Here is a 16,966-nt window from a genome sequence, read left to right on the forward strand (position 1 = left end):
TAATAAATCTGGGAAATTACTAGCTAATGCTCTTCGTAGTAAAAAATCCTCCACTTTAATTCATTCTATTACCACTCATATGGGACGCAAATTAGTAACCAATACAGACATTGCTACTGAATTTGTTAAATATTACACTCGCCTTTATAACTTGAAATCTGCTGAAACTCCTATTATTGACTCTACACGCAAAAAAATGATTTCAGACTTTCTTGAAATGTATACTCCTAATAAATTATCTGAGTGCGAAATTGAAGCTTTATACAAAAATATATCTCTTGAAGAATTTGACTTAGCTCTTAAACAATTTAAACCAAGAAAGAGTCCTGGTCCTGATGGACTTACTACTGGATATTATAAAAAATTTTGTAACACACTTCAACCATACTTTTTATCTGCGTTCAACTCTTTTGCATCTGATCATTCCCCACCTAGGGATCTTCTTAATGAACACATTTCTGTGATCCCTAAACCTCATAAAGATCTTACTTTAATTACTAATTGTAGACCGATTTCTCTTTTGAATGTTGATCTTAAAATTTATGCTAAAATACTAGCCAATAGACTTCTACCCTTGCTTCCTGAACTCATTCATTTAGATCAAGTGGGATTCATACCAGGCAGAGAAGCAAGGGATAATACAGTTAAAGCACTAAATGTACATAGATGGCTAACCTCTACAAATACTAATGTTTTTTTTCTCTCCCTGAATGCGGAGAAGGCTTTCGATAGGGTGGCCTGGGACTTTATGACAGAAAGTCTTAAAATACTTGGTATCCCACATCGTATGTTGAACTTTATTCTTGCTTTATACTCCACTCCCACTGCCCAGGTTAGGATTAATGATCACCTGTCGAAAGCCTTCCCCATCTCTAATGGTACTCGTCAGGGTTGCCCTTTGTCTCCTATAATATTTGTTCTTACTCTGGAACCTTTTCTACAACGCATTAGGTCTAACCCCGATATTACAGGTGTCACTATTGCTCAACATACTTATAAAATTGCAGCATTTGCTGATGATATTCTTTTATTTCTTACCGAACCTCACATTACCTTGCCAAATATTCTCAAAGATTTTGAGTTGTTTACGAAATTATCGAATCTTCAGATACATTTTTCAGAAGCATTAAATTTATCCTTAGATTCTAAAACGATATCTATGTGTCAATCTAATTTTCCATTTAAATGGGACTCCAATTCCATTACTTATTTAGGCATTCAATTACCCTCATCCCTCTCTGACTTATATTCCAAAAACGACCTACCTATTTTACAAAATATTCAAAAATACCTATCAAACTTCCCAAAGCTTTTTTAAATTCCATTCATCGTGCTTGTTCTGAATTTATCTGGGGCAAGTCTAAACCTAGAATTAGCCTTGAGAGACTTAATTTACCCAAACTTAAAGGTGGCGTCGGTCTTCCGAATTTCACTAAATATTATTGGGCTTGCCATTTAACAAGGATTATTGATTGGAATGTTCATTTTGCTACTAAGGCTTGGGTTGTTATTGAACATGCTTTCTCTAATATACATCTTCGTAATTTGCCATGGACTTCTGCGTCTCATATACCATTGGAATGTAAAAAACATCCTTTCATTCCTAACACCTTACAAATTTTTCGTAAATTATGTGACACCTGTAATATATCTTCCATTTCCGGTCCTCTTACGCCTGTCTGCAGAAATCCGGATTTCCCTCCGGGAATGACAATGTCTTTTCTCAAAGGATTTCAATCTAATGATATTATCAGAGCTGACAAATTTTTCCGTGACAATTCATTTATTTCTTACCAAGATCTTAATTTGCTTTTTCCAGATCATTCTTTTCCATATTGGTCGTATCTACAAATTAGACATTTTTTTAATGATCCTCGCACTCGTACTACTTATTCTAGAAAACGTACTCCCTTTGAACATTTTTGCACTAAATTGGAACCTCAAAAACATTTGATTTCTAATATGTATTTGCTTTTTTTTCCCACTCATTCACCTAAATCCAATCTCGCATGCAAACATTGGGAAAATGATCTTAATATTGAATTATCAGATACAGAATGGGAAAATGTTTATTCTTATATTCACAAAGGCTCTACAAATGTTTCTGCTCAAGAAAATAACTTCAAGATTTTCTCCAGATGGTATCATACTCCTGTTTGGTTACATACGATATCTTCTTCTTTTCCTCCTAACTATTGGAGATGTACTGATATCAATGGTTCACTATTACATTTATTATGGTCTTGCCCCTTACTTCAACCATTTTGGAAAGAAGTTCACCGTTTAATATCTTTAATTACATCATACCCATTAGATTTTTCTCCTGCTCAAATGCTTTTACACCATTCTTCTGTTCCAAAATCCACTTATCAAAAATCCTTAACCTTACATTTATTAAATGCCGCTAAAATGTGTATTCCGAAATATTGGAAGTCTACTGCTACTCCTTCAATTTCAGAATGGTTTAAACGTGTTGATTCTATTGCTGCCATGGAAGACCTTATTCATCAATCTAAGGATTCTCCTGACAAATTTCAAAATATTTGGTCTTGTTGGCTACACTTTAAATCCTCTACTGAATATTCACAATTATTTGTCTAATAGTACTGTATTTCATGTTCTTTTCTGTCGGTGGTTAAGATATTCCTGCTTTATTATATTTTCCCATGGTTTTAATTTTTTCATTGATATTACTATTTTTATTTTATTTTTTTTATTTTTTTGTTTTTTATGTAAATTTTCATTCACAATGTATGAATTTGTATCTTTATTCCTTTTTTAATCAATAAAATATTTTATTGGAAAAAAAATATATACTTAATGATTACAGTATTCCATCCATTTAATAAAACCTGTTCATATCGGTCCAACTAAATCACTTCACACTAGAACTTGTGGGTGTATGGTAGGGAGCCGATTTGTAATATATCTCATTAAACAATATAATGTCAATTCTTCATAATTAAAAAAATGCATGTATAATATATAAAATCAAACATAGAAACGCATGGTTAGATAATAAATTTGCCTCCAGAAGGCTCAATGTATTTTGTGGAGTATATTTCACTTCCTCAGAAGCAGATGCAAATTGGCATATCTAAAAATGATATAAAAATAATATAGTCTTACAATTGACTCAAGTAGAGAAAGGGAAGAGTGGAAAAAGAAAAAATCCACAAATATTGGGACATAATGTCCTAGTTTACCCACAAATTAGCTCGCTAATTGACAGGTGATATTGGACTGGAAACTCGTGTGGGAGCTGAAGGAATACTGCCTGTGAACGCCACGGCACAAAAGAGAGGATCTCCGAAACAGTGCGGATCTTAATTTTTCCCCCTTTTTAGTATTAATCCTGGGATGGAGATTCGCAACCACAGTTGATATTCCAGACTACAGTTTAGGTCAGGTAGCAGACCCCTTTGAGGTGATCTGCAACTTACATCAATGTTGTATGTACTGTATGGTATAATTTCTGGTACTTGCAATACATTTTTCTGTTTAATTATTTAGAAGTTTTTTTGTTGTTTCCATGTGGTTGCATGTACAGGGCTCGATGGGTTTGTTCTCTGCTCTCAGGCGCTTTGATGCGCTTCAGGAACCTCCCCCAACCCTCCATGGACACGGGGGTCTGGGCTGGCCTTTCCCTAGGCGCATCCATGTCACGCCTGCTGTGCCAGACATGTGACGTCAACCCACGTAGCGTCATGATGCCGGCGCATGGCATTCTCACCAGCGTTCCCTACACGAGGGAGTCTTTTGGCACCTACACCTGAGCGACTACAGCTGCTCAGGTGGGACTCTCCCCTAGTTTGACGTTGGGAGGTACCTGGGTTAACGCTGATGGCATTTATACCATCCTATTGAGGACTACACTTCTCCTCTTTCCTATCTTTTGTTGGGATAAGACATGGGTACTCCAGACAATAGTCGCACCATGAGGTATTTTACTGGATTTATTGCGTCTAGTGTCTTTTCTTTACAATTTATCATGTTGGTGATTTCCTCAGCTCTCATGGGTTTTACTTTCTTTGTCTTCTTTGTACATATCCTTTATAACACTCTTGGGTGTTCACTGTGTCTCTTGGATGTCCTTAATTTATTGTACATTGTCACTGAGACATATAAGCACACCTACATTTTATGGATGTTTCTTTCCTTTTCTTGGGTCTATGTCTTACAATGCATGTTATATAATTGTATAATTGTATAATTATATCCACTTACAAATTATTATGCACAATATATTCCATAGTACATTTCTGGGACTGCTAAACTGTCACCTCCTACTACTCAATGGAGATCCCCATTGGCTTGAACATCCTCTTTTGCGCCGTGGCTTTCATGGGCAGTATTCCCTCAGCTCCTGTTGCCAAATGAGCTTCCAATCCAATACCACTTGTCGATTAGTGAGTTTATTTGTGAGTAAACTAGGGCATTATGTCCTATTACTTGTTGACTTTTTCCTTTTACACTCTTCCCTTTATTTACTTGGGTCAATTGTTAGACTATTATTATTTTTATAATGTTTTAGATATGCAAATTGGCATCTGCTCCTGAGGAAGTGGAATATACTCCACGAAACGCGTTATTTCTTATTTAACCATGCATTTTTCTATGTTTGATTTTATATATTATACATTATTTTTATATGAATTTACATGATATTGCTTATTGAGATATATTACAAATCAGCTCCCTATCATACACCCATATGTTCTAGTGTGGTGTGATTTAGTTGAACAAATATGAACAGGTTTTAATAAATAGATGGAATACTTTAATCATTAGGTATATTTTACAACATTATAATTATTTATTTGTTTTATAATTTGTTGATGAAATTATCAATAAAAATCTGCTCTCAACAATACCACTCTCCATACTGTACTGTGTTAAGGCTCTACCTAATATTGTCATTATATATCTACTGTATGGTCCACACCTCATTTAACCCCCCTGACGGTTTTCCCGAGTCTGACTCGGGGTGGATTTTTTATACCAAGAGCGGTATCCCCGAGTCAGACTCGGGACTGCATCGCTGGATCCAGGAGGAGGAATACTCACCTTCTCCCTCGGATCCAGCGTCGTCTCCCCGCTGTACGAGCGAGCCGTGTCTCGCTCGATCTATCACATCGGCGATCTCCGTGCCCTGCGAGCGTTGCGACGCACGGGCACGGAGATCGGCGCCAAATTCAAAAAGTGAAATAAACAGTAAACATACAGTATAATGTAATCTTACAGATTACATTGCTGTATGTAAACATTTCACATCCCCGTTGTCCCTAGTGGTCTGCCCAGTGTCCTGCATGCACTTTTATATAATAAAAACTGTTCTTTATGCCTGGAAACTGGAGATTGTCCATAGCAACCAAAACTGTCACTGTACATCAAAAATGATTTTAGAGCAGCTAGAAAACAGCGATAATAAATTAGAATCACTCGCAGAATTGAGCGATAGCGATTTGTGGGGAGATTCGTCATCAAATACTGAAAAGTAATGACAGTGACAATTCTGCAACTGAGCAAATTTCAGTGTTTTTGATGTGATTACATTATTGAATAATTTTTATTATTGTTATATTATTATTTGGTACAATTATTTATAATTATTTATTATATTATAATTTATGATTTCATTTTTCAAACTTTATCATACCCGGGATGTCTGCTAGACTCTGGTTTGGACAGATTTAAGAGAGTTATTCCTAAGAATTGCAGGCCTACAATATAAAACGCCAAATTTTCATGCAAAATAATTGTACCGCTTTTAGCACCTAAAATCCGAAATAATCGTACCGCCAGGGAGGTTAAAGTCCAACTTCCCCTTCTTCTGTTATATTGTACATAGGGATGGGGGCACAATGGCCCTACTCAAATTTGCCTCATCTAAAGTCCCAACATTTTTCCCCCTTTTTAGTATTGCTCATTTATTGTTTAATGATAGTAGTCTCCTTGCATGCAGTACTTTTTTTCAGCTCACACCAATTTGTGGTATGAACTGATATGATCAGAAACAGGGTATTTTGCTTTGGTTGGTCTGCACTTGAGATAGTGGATAATAACAAACATACTTACTAGACCATGCATCCTATCTCCAAGCATAGCCACTTTCTGCAAAACAAGCTGCACAGTGGAGGTAAGTATGATGTTTTTGTTAAAAAAAAACATGAATCCTTACAATCACTTTAATAATGGAATAGTTCAATTCCAATCATACGCTAACAAAAAAACCCTTTTTTTTATTACACTTGCACGTGATTGGGTAGCCAAGAACAAAAATAGCTTCTTATTCAGTAAGCTAACTGAACATTTTCTACTCTTTTAGTTAATCATCCATTATATGTTCAAGTTTTTGATACATTTGAACAAAGGTTATAACTTACTGTTTGTTGGAATTTGTTTTTTTTTAATTTTCTTAATGACATATTTTAAAACTACCTTAGACTATTCATTTGATACTACCATGTTTTACTCAATATTCCAGTTCTTAATGGAGACATTGATATTTAAATCTATTCCTATAGATTACTTCACCAAGTGTTCTTTGTCTGCCTGTTCTAAATGTTACGAGAGTTGAATTCAGCTTCTACAGCGAGACACGATTTATATTGGAGGAGTTGGATATCCCTGAATCATACCTCACCTTCAAAGATGAAATAAACCTGCATAGGCTGAATGAGGAGGAAAAGTTATCAATGACACTTGTTAACTTCAGTGCCTTCACCAGGTATTATATATGCAACCAGGAAAAAGAAATCTAATTTGAGTAAATATCAGCTGTATTCAAGTCTTTGCATCATTATCTCCTTTTTCAGTAAGCTTCAGTGTATCTAAAAATTGCTTTAGATGCCAATATGAGGTTTTCACGTATCCACAAATCAGTTGTTTTTTAAGAAAGTAATGGACATGCTACTAGTAGTGATACACCTGCAAATGTATGCAAGAATATTCTGTCTGTTTTAAAGAATTGTACAGAATTAGTTATTAGATGTATTTTTGCCAACTCATTTAGTGCTTCTTACCTTATCTTTGCCTGACATTTTAGCTAAAGATTTAGGGGATCAGAGGTCACCTGAGGTTTGACAGTACCTGCCTGTGAACTGAGCATAACACAAGGCAAGACCATTTTCTGTGAGTTCTAAAGGAATGAGGGAATAATTTTTCTTTAGATGTCCATACTGTAAGCCTTGTTACAGGTTCAGAACAGGATACTGTTGTTAAGGATAGGTTTTACAGCATTAAAATTATTGACAGGTTAATTAGGAAGACGATTGGGTCAAGGGTTAAGGTTAGGTTAAATAAACCTGGTGACTCTGCTCACTAAGTGCAAAGTGGCAACAACCCACCCATTGATATCTTCTGATCACTTCCCTATGGTTCTGTTTGCCATTCGATCCTGAGAGTTCCAACTTTGTGTAAGCACCATGCCAGATGATGTTAGAGCTTACACAGGGTAAACTGCTCTCTCCTTCTCATCAAGTGACAGTGTTATTAGATGGCAATTGGCCATTCTGGTGGAGCACTGCATCCCGGCAGGAGGTCACTTACTGCCTTAAAGCTATAAGCACCTGGTGTTTACCTAAAACTGATGGAACAATGGGGCAACAGGTGAGAGCACCGGAGGTGAGTAAAGCAGGCCATAGATGATGCCATTTTCTTTCCTGCAACCACAGGTTTCAGTGAAGAAAATCACTCATTTGCTAACTGTGTTGATGGGGGAATCCCTCCCACAGGGCTATAGGGCATGGCAAGCCATCCTTTCTGGGAGAACGCAGTGATTATCATCAGCGACTATATTTGCTGGCAATAATCATATCCTAAAATCTGACATGCTGGTTGTACCCAAGTGGATCGATAAATTTACTTGAGGACATTCAGCCTGCCCATACATGGTTCGAATCTTGGCCAGCTTTAGAGAGAGTTGTTCTTAAGAAGTAACTAGTTACTTTTAACTTAATGGGTAAAAAGACAGATTATTTTTCAGTGCTGAGGTCTATATATTATGGTTTGGTTAAAGAGACCCCTCAGACTCCCCAGAGACCTCAGTTGGTCCACTCCAACAACCACTTTTCTCTTTCGTTCATTTATGGACACAGCACCTTTAATCTTGACCTTAGGGTTATATCGCAACCTTCAGGAGAGGACTAGGCAGAACATGTAAAAACAGCAAAACTGCACAGTACCGCCCAGGGGGCAGTCCTACTGGCTATAACCCTTCACTCTGCTTCCAGCAGCTCAGTTTTTTTCTGCCTAGTGTAGGAGAAAGATCTGGCTCCCTGTGGGGACCATTGGTCCTAGGAATTTTTCCTGTGATCTGTAATCAACAGCCGGGCTGGGTGACAGGCTGGATAATATAGATCCTGACAGTCTCCCCAGCCTGACCATCGAGCGTGTGCAGACCTTAGCCACGTGCTGTGTCGGCCACGACATGCTCTGTCTTATACAGGGGCGGCCAGGGAGCTATATACTCTGGGGCACACATATGACTGGGCTACTGCTGTCCGTGTCACAGTGTGCCGTGGCCGACAGCCGCCCCGTACTGCTCGGGTGATGGGCCTGTCCATGGAATGCGTCCAGCAGTCCCTGCAGGAGGGGTAAGTATGGTTACACCTGTCTTGGCAGTATGGAGCAGCTAGGCATTCCCTGTGAGGTAGGGGGTCTCTCCCTCTCCCTTTCTTCTCTCCCTGTCCCTTTCTCTCCTTCCCATGCTGATGGGCCGCTGTGTGACTGGGCATAGGGGGTGCGGTGCACGTACCTGGCCGGGGGTCCTCTGGAGGGGGGGGGCTCTGGGTCCTGGCAGTGACTGTGCTGGGCGGTTGGTGGTCCGCTCATCTTTTTCCCTGGTTTTAGGCCTTTTTTGGGGTATCTGTGTATGCCATGTGGGGGACTGGCCGCCACACGAACTGCGGCCATTTTCCGGTGGCTGCGGCTATTTTCTTGTAGCAGCAGCCAGTTTCTTAACCGTGGCCATTTTCTGGAAGTTTTCTAGTAGCTCAGTTTTGTTTTACCCTAGCGCTGGGCAGCTGGTTCATTCTGGAACAGCGTGAAACTGACACAAAACACCTTGTGGCTGACACAGGAGAGAGGATGGCGGCATCACATCGCAGTACCTGGGCCAGGGTGGTGAGCCCTGTGGGGGGCCTCTCAGTCTGTGGCAGCTAGGAGGGTGGGTGTTTTGTGTTTCTTGCCTTAGGTTCTTAGTGGTGACAGGCGAGAGTGGGTCAGCATGGCATCAGAAGCTAGCGCTTCTTCCCCAGACATCCCTGTTATTGCAACTGGTTCCCTTGCACCTGCAGTACCTATGGACGCTCTGTTGGCGGTCCTGGAGTCCTTTGTTGCCAGAGTGGAAGTGGAATGCGGGCGCAAGGGGGGTAAAAAATGCCCCCTCCCCCCACCGTCTTCTGGGGAAAGCTCTGATTCAGACTCGGATCCCGCTGTGGCAGGCGGCCCCTGTTCTGACTTTTCGAGAATGAGGACCAGGAACGTTCGGACAGTGAGGATGACCCTGCTGACAGAAGGGCCGAGGCGGTTGCCCGGTCCATGTTTACTGTGGTGGGGTCAGCATTGCGGCCAGTGTTAGCTATGGCCCTGGTGTCACAGACACTTACTGAATGGGCTAAGTTGTTGCAACGTGTGTTGGAGAAACAACAGGTTTCCCCTCCTGCATGGAACTGGCAGACCAGTTGGTGCAGGGCCTGAAGTATGTCTGTGATGCAGCCTTAAATATGACCCCCTTGCTTTCTAGAGCCTCAGTATCAGCTGTGGTGCTACGTCGCCTGATTTGGCTAAAATGCTGGTCTGTGGACCAGGCATCTAAGAAAGCACTGCCAGATTTGCCCTTCCATGCGGAGAGGCTATTTGGAGCCTCGCTGGATGACATTATTAAGAATGTTACTGGGGGAAAGAGTACTTTGTTCCCACAGTCCAGAAAAGGTAAGGAGCCACGCCATAGGCAGGGGCCCTCTTTTTCCACCCAGAAGTGGATTTTTTGTCCACCCGGGTCGGCAGGTAAGTGTTCCCAGTCCGACAAGGTGCCCGATGAGGGACAAAAGCATCCCTGGTTTCGCAAGCCAAACAAGCCTACAAGCAAATCTGTTGCCACATGAAGGTTTGTCCCTGCCCAACGCTCGGGTGGGGGGTCACCTTCGGGAGTTTGCAGCCCGGTGGACCTCTCTCCTTTCCAACCAGTGGGTCTGCGAACTGGTTTCATCAGGGCAGTTTGTAGTCCCAAAGAAGGAAGGCGTCTGTCCGGTCCTGGATCTCAATGCCCTCAACGAATTTGTTAAAGTACAAAGGTTCAGGATGGAATCAGTTCACTCCGTGGTCACTGCACTCGAATCAGGGGGATTTTTTGGCCTCCTTGGACATCAAGGATGCACACTTGCATGTCCCCATATGAGTTAGGCATCAGAGGATTCTACGATTTGCGGTCGGGAATGAGCACTACCAATTTCTAGTTCTCCCCTTTGGCTTAGCGTTTTGGCTGTCTTTTTTCATCGACCTTTGGCGACTCAATCATTGGTGAGAACATTTGTTCAGGGGGTTTGACATGTGTCCCCTCTGGTTTGACCACCGCTGCCTCTGTGGGATTTGAACCTGGTGCTCTCGGTGCTTCAGAAACCGCCGTTTGTAACCATTAGGGAGATTCCCTTATTGACACTCTCTCAGAAAGTAGTCTTTCTAGTGGCTATTGGCATCTGCCAGGAGGATTTCTGAGTTGGTGGCCTTGTCATGCAAGTCTCCCTACTTGATTCTCCACAAGGATAAAGCGGTCCTGCTTCCGCAGCCTTCATTTCTTCCAAAGGTTGTTTTCGGCCTTTCATCTAAATGAGGACATTGTGCTTCCGTCCTTATGTCCTCGGCCATCCCATTCCAAAGAGGTTGCTTTGCATTCTTTGGACATGGTCCGGGCGCTGCAGGTGTATCTGTCTGCTACAGCTCCTTTGCAGAGGTCGGACTCGCTGTTTGTATCAGTGGCTAGTCTGAAGAAGGGCCTGGCTGTCTCGTTGGCCACCATTTTACAGTGGATCAGACAGATCGTGGTTCAGGCTTAAGCCATAAGGGGGCGGGCGCCCCCCTTTCCTGTCACTGGACATTCGACCAGGGCAATCGGTGCCTCCTGGGCTTTCTGACATCAAACGTCCGTTTCCCAGGTGTGTAAGGTGGCAACCTGGTCATCCGTTAACACTTTCACTAAACTTTACAAGGTTGATGTGAGCTCATCTTCGGATGCTTGCTTCGGCCGCAAGGATTTGCAGGCGGCTGTTTAAGGTTGCAACTCCTCTGTTGAGGAGTTCTGGTTGTTATGGGTGGAGTTTATTTTCTTGCTGTTCCCACCCCTCTTTTTTTGACACTGCTTGGGGACATCCCTAAGGTCAAGATTAAAGGTGCTGTGTCTCTGAAGTTCATTGACAGTCACAGCACCCACCCCTCCTATTTATGTTTGTACTGCTTTTTGACGAACTGAGCTGCTAGAAGCAGTGAGGGGTTACAGCCAGTAGGACCGCCCCCTGGGCGGTACTGTGCAGTTTTGCTGTTTTTACATGTTCTGACTAGTCCTCTCCTGAAGGTGGCGATATAACCCTAAGTTTAAGATTAAAGGTGCCGTGTCTGTCAATGAACTTCAGAGAAAATGATTCTACGGTGAGTACAAAAATCCTATTTTTCCTTTGCACCGTCAACTTGTTTCCAGTGGCAGAGGATTCAGAAGAGTTGATTTACTAAAGTAAGCATATTTTCACTTAGCAACGTAAACTTTCAGTTTAAGATTGAAAGTTAGTCGTTATTTTAAATATTGCAGGTTTACCTTAATGTTAGGTTAAAACCTAGCTACAGACATTTCTTTGGTTTTGGATACAATAAGCAAGAAGTAAAAATTTCTGTTACGTTTTTATTTCTGTTGGTGACCCTATCAGGGAGATTTTCCCCCGTGGTAATGCCTGTGCTCCTAATTCTAGTACAGGCAATAACAGCAGTAGGAACATTGTGAGAAGCTTTAACCTTTGTTTGGATCGGTGTTCCAAAAAAAGCAAAATCACATCACTTCCTGTTCTGGCAGACAGTGAGAAATAAATCTCCCCAACAGGTACACAGACATGGTTCTAAATTTTAAAAAAAATAAAAAATTTCATGAATCTCAATATAAAATAAAACATTTTGGTTGAAGTTGGAAATTAGTTAAAGGAGAAGTATAGGATGGGTTAAATAAATAGCACCTATTACATTCATCACAAATCATCTTTTTTTCCTACCGCCTTTAGTTTTCTCCAGCATGTGCACTTAAACTTTCCTCCAGCTGCCTGTTTGAAATGTTCTCAGGGGGTGTATACAACTTCAGCAACACACCAACACACCCCCTGCCTCTGCCCACCCTCCCCTGAGAGTCGTGGTTGGGAACGAGCATGTTGGTCACATGGCTCTGTTTCCATAGTAATTTGACCTCATACAGGAAACAGAAGTTGCTTGACAGGATCTGGAGGGTGTTGGAGAGGGCTTCTTCCCCAATTTTAGCTGCATTCACACACACACACACACACACACACACACACAAAAACAGCCTGGAATATGCACAAACTACAGAGATACAGCCTAGAACTAACTGCTCACTGTTTGCACAGACAAAGCCTTGATATGTACACTGTATATACAAATAGCCTGCATGTGTGTGTACACTGTATAGTTGCCTGCTATGCTTGCTGCAGCTCCCACATCAGAAAATCTGAGCAGAATACCATTGCCATACCATCACACGCCGTACAAAGTCATCACATGCAGTACAGAGTCATCACATGCCGTACAGAGTCATTACATGTTGTATTAAGTCATCACATGACGTACAGTGCCACCACATGCCATACAGAGTCATCACATGCCATACAGTGTCATCACATGCTGTACAGTGTCATTACATGCTGTACACGGCCATCACACGCCATACAGTGTAATTACATGTTGTACAGAGCCATCACATGCCATAGAGTGTTACCACATGCCGTACAGTGTCACCACATGCCATACATTGCCACCACATGCCATACAGAGTCATCACATGCCATACAGTGCCACCATATGCCGGTAAAGCATTCATATGCCATACAGTGTCATTACAGGTTGTACAGAGCCATCACATGCAATACAGTGCCATTACATGTTGTACAGAGCCATCAAATGCCGTATAGTGTCACCACATACCATACAGTGCCATGTCATGCTGTACAGAGCCATACAGAGCCATCACATACCGTACAAAGCCATCACTTGCTGTACAGAGTCATCGCTTGCCGTACAGAGTCATCACTTGCCGTACAGTATCATTACATGTTGTACAGAGCCATCACATGCCGTACAGTGACATTACATGTTGTACAGAGTCATCACATGCCGTACAGTGTCACCACATGCCATACAGTGCCACCACATGCTGTACAGTGCCACCACATGCTGTACAGAGTCATTTCATATTGTACAGAGTCATCACATGACGTACAGTGTCATTACATGTTGTACAGAGCCATCACATGCCGTACAGTGTCACCACATGCCATTCAGTGCCACCATATGCCGAACAGAACCATACAGAACCATCACATGCCATACAGAGTCATTACATGTTGTATAGAGTCATCACATGCCATACAGAGCTATCACATGCCGTGCAGAGTCATTACATGTTGTACAGTGCCACCACATGCCATACATAGTCATCACATGCTGTACTGTGTCAGTAGATGTTGTATAGAGCCATCACATGCCGTACAGAGCCACCACATGCCGTACCGAATCATCACATGCCATACTGAGTCATCACATGCCCTACAGAGCCATTGCTGCGCATGCACAGTTCATCAGATGCATTATCCGATGGGGGGCATTGTTCTGTGTGCCCTGCTGTGTAGGTAGGTATCGGCCTGCTTACATGGGTGTGCCTCCCTGTGTAGGTAGGTATAGGCCTGTGTACATGGGTGTGCCGCCCCGTGTAGGTAGGTATTGGCATGCATACATGGGTCTGCCACCCTGTGTAGGTAGGTATTGACATGCGTACATGGGTGTGCCGCTCTGTGTAGGTAGGGATCGGCCTGTGTACATGGGTGTGCCCTCCTGTGTAGATAGGTATCGGTCTGTGTACATGGCTGTGCCCCCCTGTGTAAGTAGGTATTGGCCTGTGTACATGGGTGTGCCCTCCTGTGTAGGTAGATATTGGCCTGTAGACATACACGGAGAAGGTGACTCACCTCCTCGCAGTACAGGCCCTCGGCTCAGGCCTCCTCTCAATAGCAGGGCTGTGGCAACAGATGATTAGCAGCTCTGTGTCCTCTCTCTATGTCGCCCCATTTCCATCTGCCAAGCGTCTCTCACTTCACCTCCTTCTCCCCACTGGTAGCCAACTGTAGGTTTCCTATCGAATAATGGCTCCCACCAGATAATGCATCCAATAAACCGTGCATGTGCAGCGATGGCTCTGTATGGCATGTGATGGCTCTGTACAACATGTGATGGCTCTGTATGGCATGTGATGGCTCTGTACGGAATATGATGGCTTTGTATGGCATTGTACGGCATGTGATGGCTCTGTACAGCATGTGATGACACTGTATGGCATGTGAAGGCTCTGTACGGTATGTGATGGCTCTGTATGGCACTGTACAGCAATTGAGGACTCTGTACGGCATGTGATGGCTCTGTATGGCATGTGATGACCCTGCACAGCATGTGATGACTCTGTATGGCATGTGATGGCTCTGTATGGCACTGTACAGCAATTGATGACTCTGTACAGCATGTGATGGCTCTGTATGGCATGTGATGACCCTGTACAGCATGTGATGACTCTGTATGGCATGTGATGGCTCTGTACGGCATGTGATGGCCCTGTACAGCATGTGATGACTCTGTACAGAATGTGATGACTCTGTACGGCATGTGATGGCTCTGTACGGCATGTGATGACTCTGTATGGCATGTGATGACACTGTATGGCATGTGATGAATCTGTACCGCGTGTGGTGACACTGTATGGCATGTGATGACTCTGTATGGCATGTGATGACACTGTATGGAATGTGATGACACTGTACGGCATGTGATGACTCTGTATGGCATGTGATGGCCCTGTACAGCATGTGATGACACTGTACGGCATGTGATGACACTGCAGCTATCAGCCTAGAATTGATTTCAACATTCCAGGACACCTCAACACGTTATATTTGTATATTGTACTTGTACTTGTGCAGCTGCATGAATACGCTGTGTAATACAGCCCCAGATAGCATTACAAATGTAAGGGGTCTGTAATCCTGCAATACTCTATTTTACAATGAAGGAAACATTATTACTCTAGGGGTACTAGGTAATACACCAATTTTAGGCGAGCAAAGCTCCGTCCATATCTGAGGAGCTCTGTGCTTTAGTATGAGAATATAAGTAGATTTGAATGGAAGGTTTTATTGTCTCATATAAAAATCCAGATAGTCAATAAAAGGATTCATTCACAATGTTAGCTCTGATCTTATTTCATTTTACTATACCAGCAATGCATGGAATGCCTGTGTGCTGTCACATCTATATGTGTATTCTGCTTTAAAAATATATTGTTTTCACTCTGGTAGATAGTAATATGTAGAGGACATTTACATACACAGCACTATCAGTGACTTCTCCTACCTTAGTCACTGAAGTGCTGATATCTGTGCTGGATTCCTCTGACAATCTGAACAGGCTGCAGAGGAGGAGGGAGGAGAGAGAAGGGAGGAGGGAGCAAACTGTGAAGTCTCAGGAGAGAGCAGAGAGCCGACATCATTCAAGCAAGATGACAGGAAAGCGGGTGGATCCAGACTCCAGAGCCAGACCATTGTCGGTATTACACTGAATGAAAGTCTGTAGCCCCTCCCACAGATATTTAGCTACATTTTAACAGAATGGAGAGACTTCTGAGAGGGTTGGAAACATTTTTAGATATCAGCAGCTCACATAGATGTAAGCAGAAAAAGCAAACCCGTGCTTCTCTTTTAAGTGAATTTCAAGATAAATTAAGGGCCTAATTTGAGTGCTAGGGTTTAAGGTAATTGTTAAGGGTTAATTTGAATGAGTTAACACATAAAGTTAGAAAAGGGTTAGGAATAAGTACTATGATGAGGTTGAGTATGGATAGGTTAAAGGGATGCAACACAGTTGCTAACATTTTTTTACATGATTGTTATTCAGAGCATAGTATCTATCTATTTACAAAATATATGTCTAACATTCTAAAATAGCTAATGCTTTTGCTTTAGGATATTTTTCTTGTCATTCATAGTGAAGATGAAAATTTGGCATCATCAATTGTGAAAATCATCAATCCAGGAAAGAGATTGGATGGTGATCAAGAGATCCATGACTCATCTTCTGCCTTTGTTGCAAGAGAGATTCTGCAGGACGCACCTGAACTGGTTACTTGCCAGCTAGCTCACCTTCTTAGAGGTGAGTGATTTATTTTGAATAGGGATGTGCAAATCTGTCCAGATCAAATTTGAAGGGTGTCATTGAATCCTGTTTGAAACTCAAAAATGTTGAATGCAACTGCCAATCCCATTGAAGTCTATGGGGCTGTATCTTGATTGCAAATTCTGGCCATTTTCAAGGCTATTAGGTAAGCTAGGCACCACCATAGGGGACATTTAACATACAATTTTTTTTTTTAAATACCCTGAAGCAGGGAGAGGGTCCATTTAATGTGACTTTTGGCCAATATGGAAGAAACCCTTTAAATTTAATTCTTTGAAGATGCATTTAAGTATGTCAGTGCTGTGTGTTAGAAATATCCTATTAACTGACACCTTTGTATAGATGTATACAGTACAATTTCATTTTCATTTTGTACTTTATGAAAATTTTAGGCAAAAAAAATTAAGTCTTCAAAAGACTCATTATGCCTCTTAGAAAATACCCTGGAGTGTTTTTTTTCCAAAATGTGGTCATTTTGTGG

General features: G+C 41.8%; 1 protein-coding gene across 4 annotated transcripts in view; it reads left to right on the forward strand.

Moving 5' to 3' along the window:
* PRUNE2 (prune homolog 2 with BCH domain) overlaps nucleotides 1–16,966 on the forward strand; it is a 483,266-nt gene that overhangs the window by 118,082 nt on the left and 348,218 nt on the right. For all 4 annotated transcript variants that reach the window (XM_077474900.1, XM_077474897.1, XM_077474898.1 and 1 more), the window contains exons 3-4: nucleotides 6,528–6,730; nucleotides 16,298–16,461. In XM_077474900.1, the coding sequence (XP_077331026.1) occupies nucleotides 6,528–6,730; nucleotides 16,298–16,461 (367 nt within the window). The remainder of the gene's footprint in view (nucleotides 1–6,527; nucleotides 6,731–16,297; nucleotides 16,462–16,966) is intronic.

Source organism: Lithobates pipiens, unplaced genomic scaffold (genome assembly GCF_037356315.1).
Source record: "Lithobates pipiens isolate NorthernLeopardFrog02 unplaced genomic scaffold, aLitPip1_a1.2 Scaffold_13, whole genome shotgun sequence".
In the NCBI taxonomy this organism is placed as follows: Eukaryota; Metazoa; Chordata; class Amphibia; order Anura; family Ranidae; genus Lithobates; species Lithobates pipiens.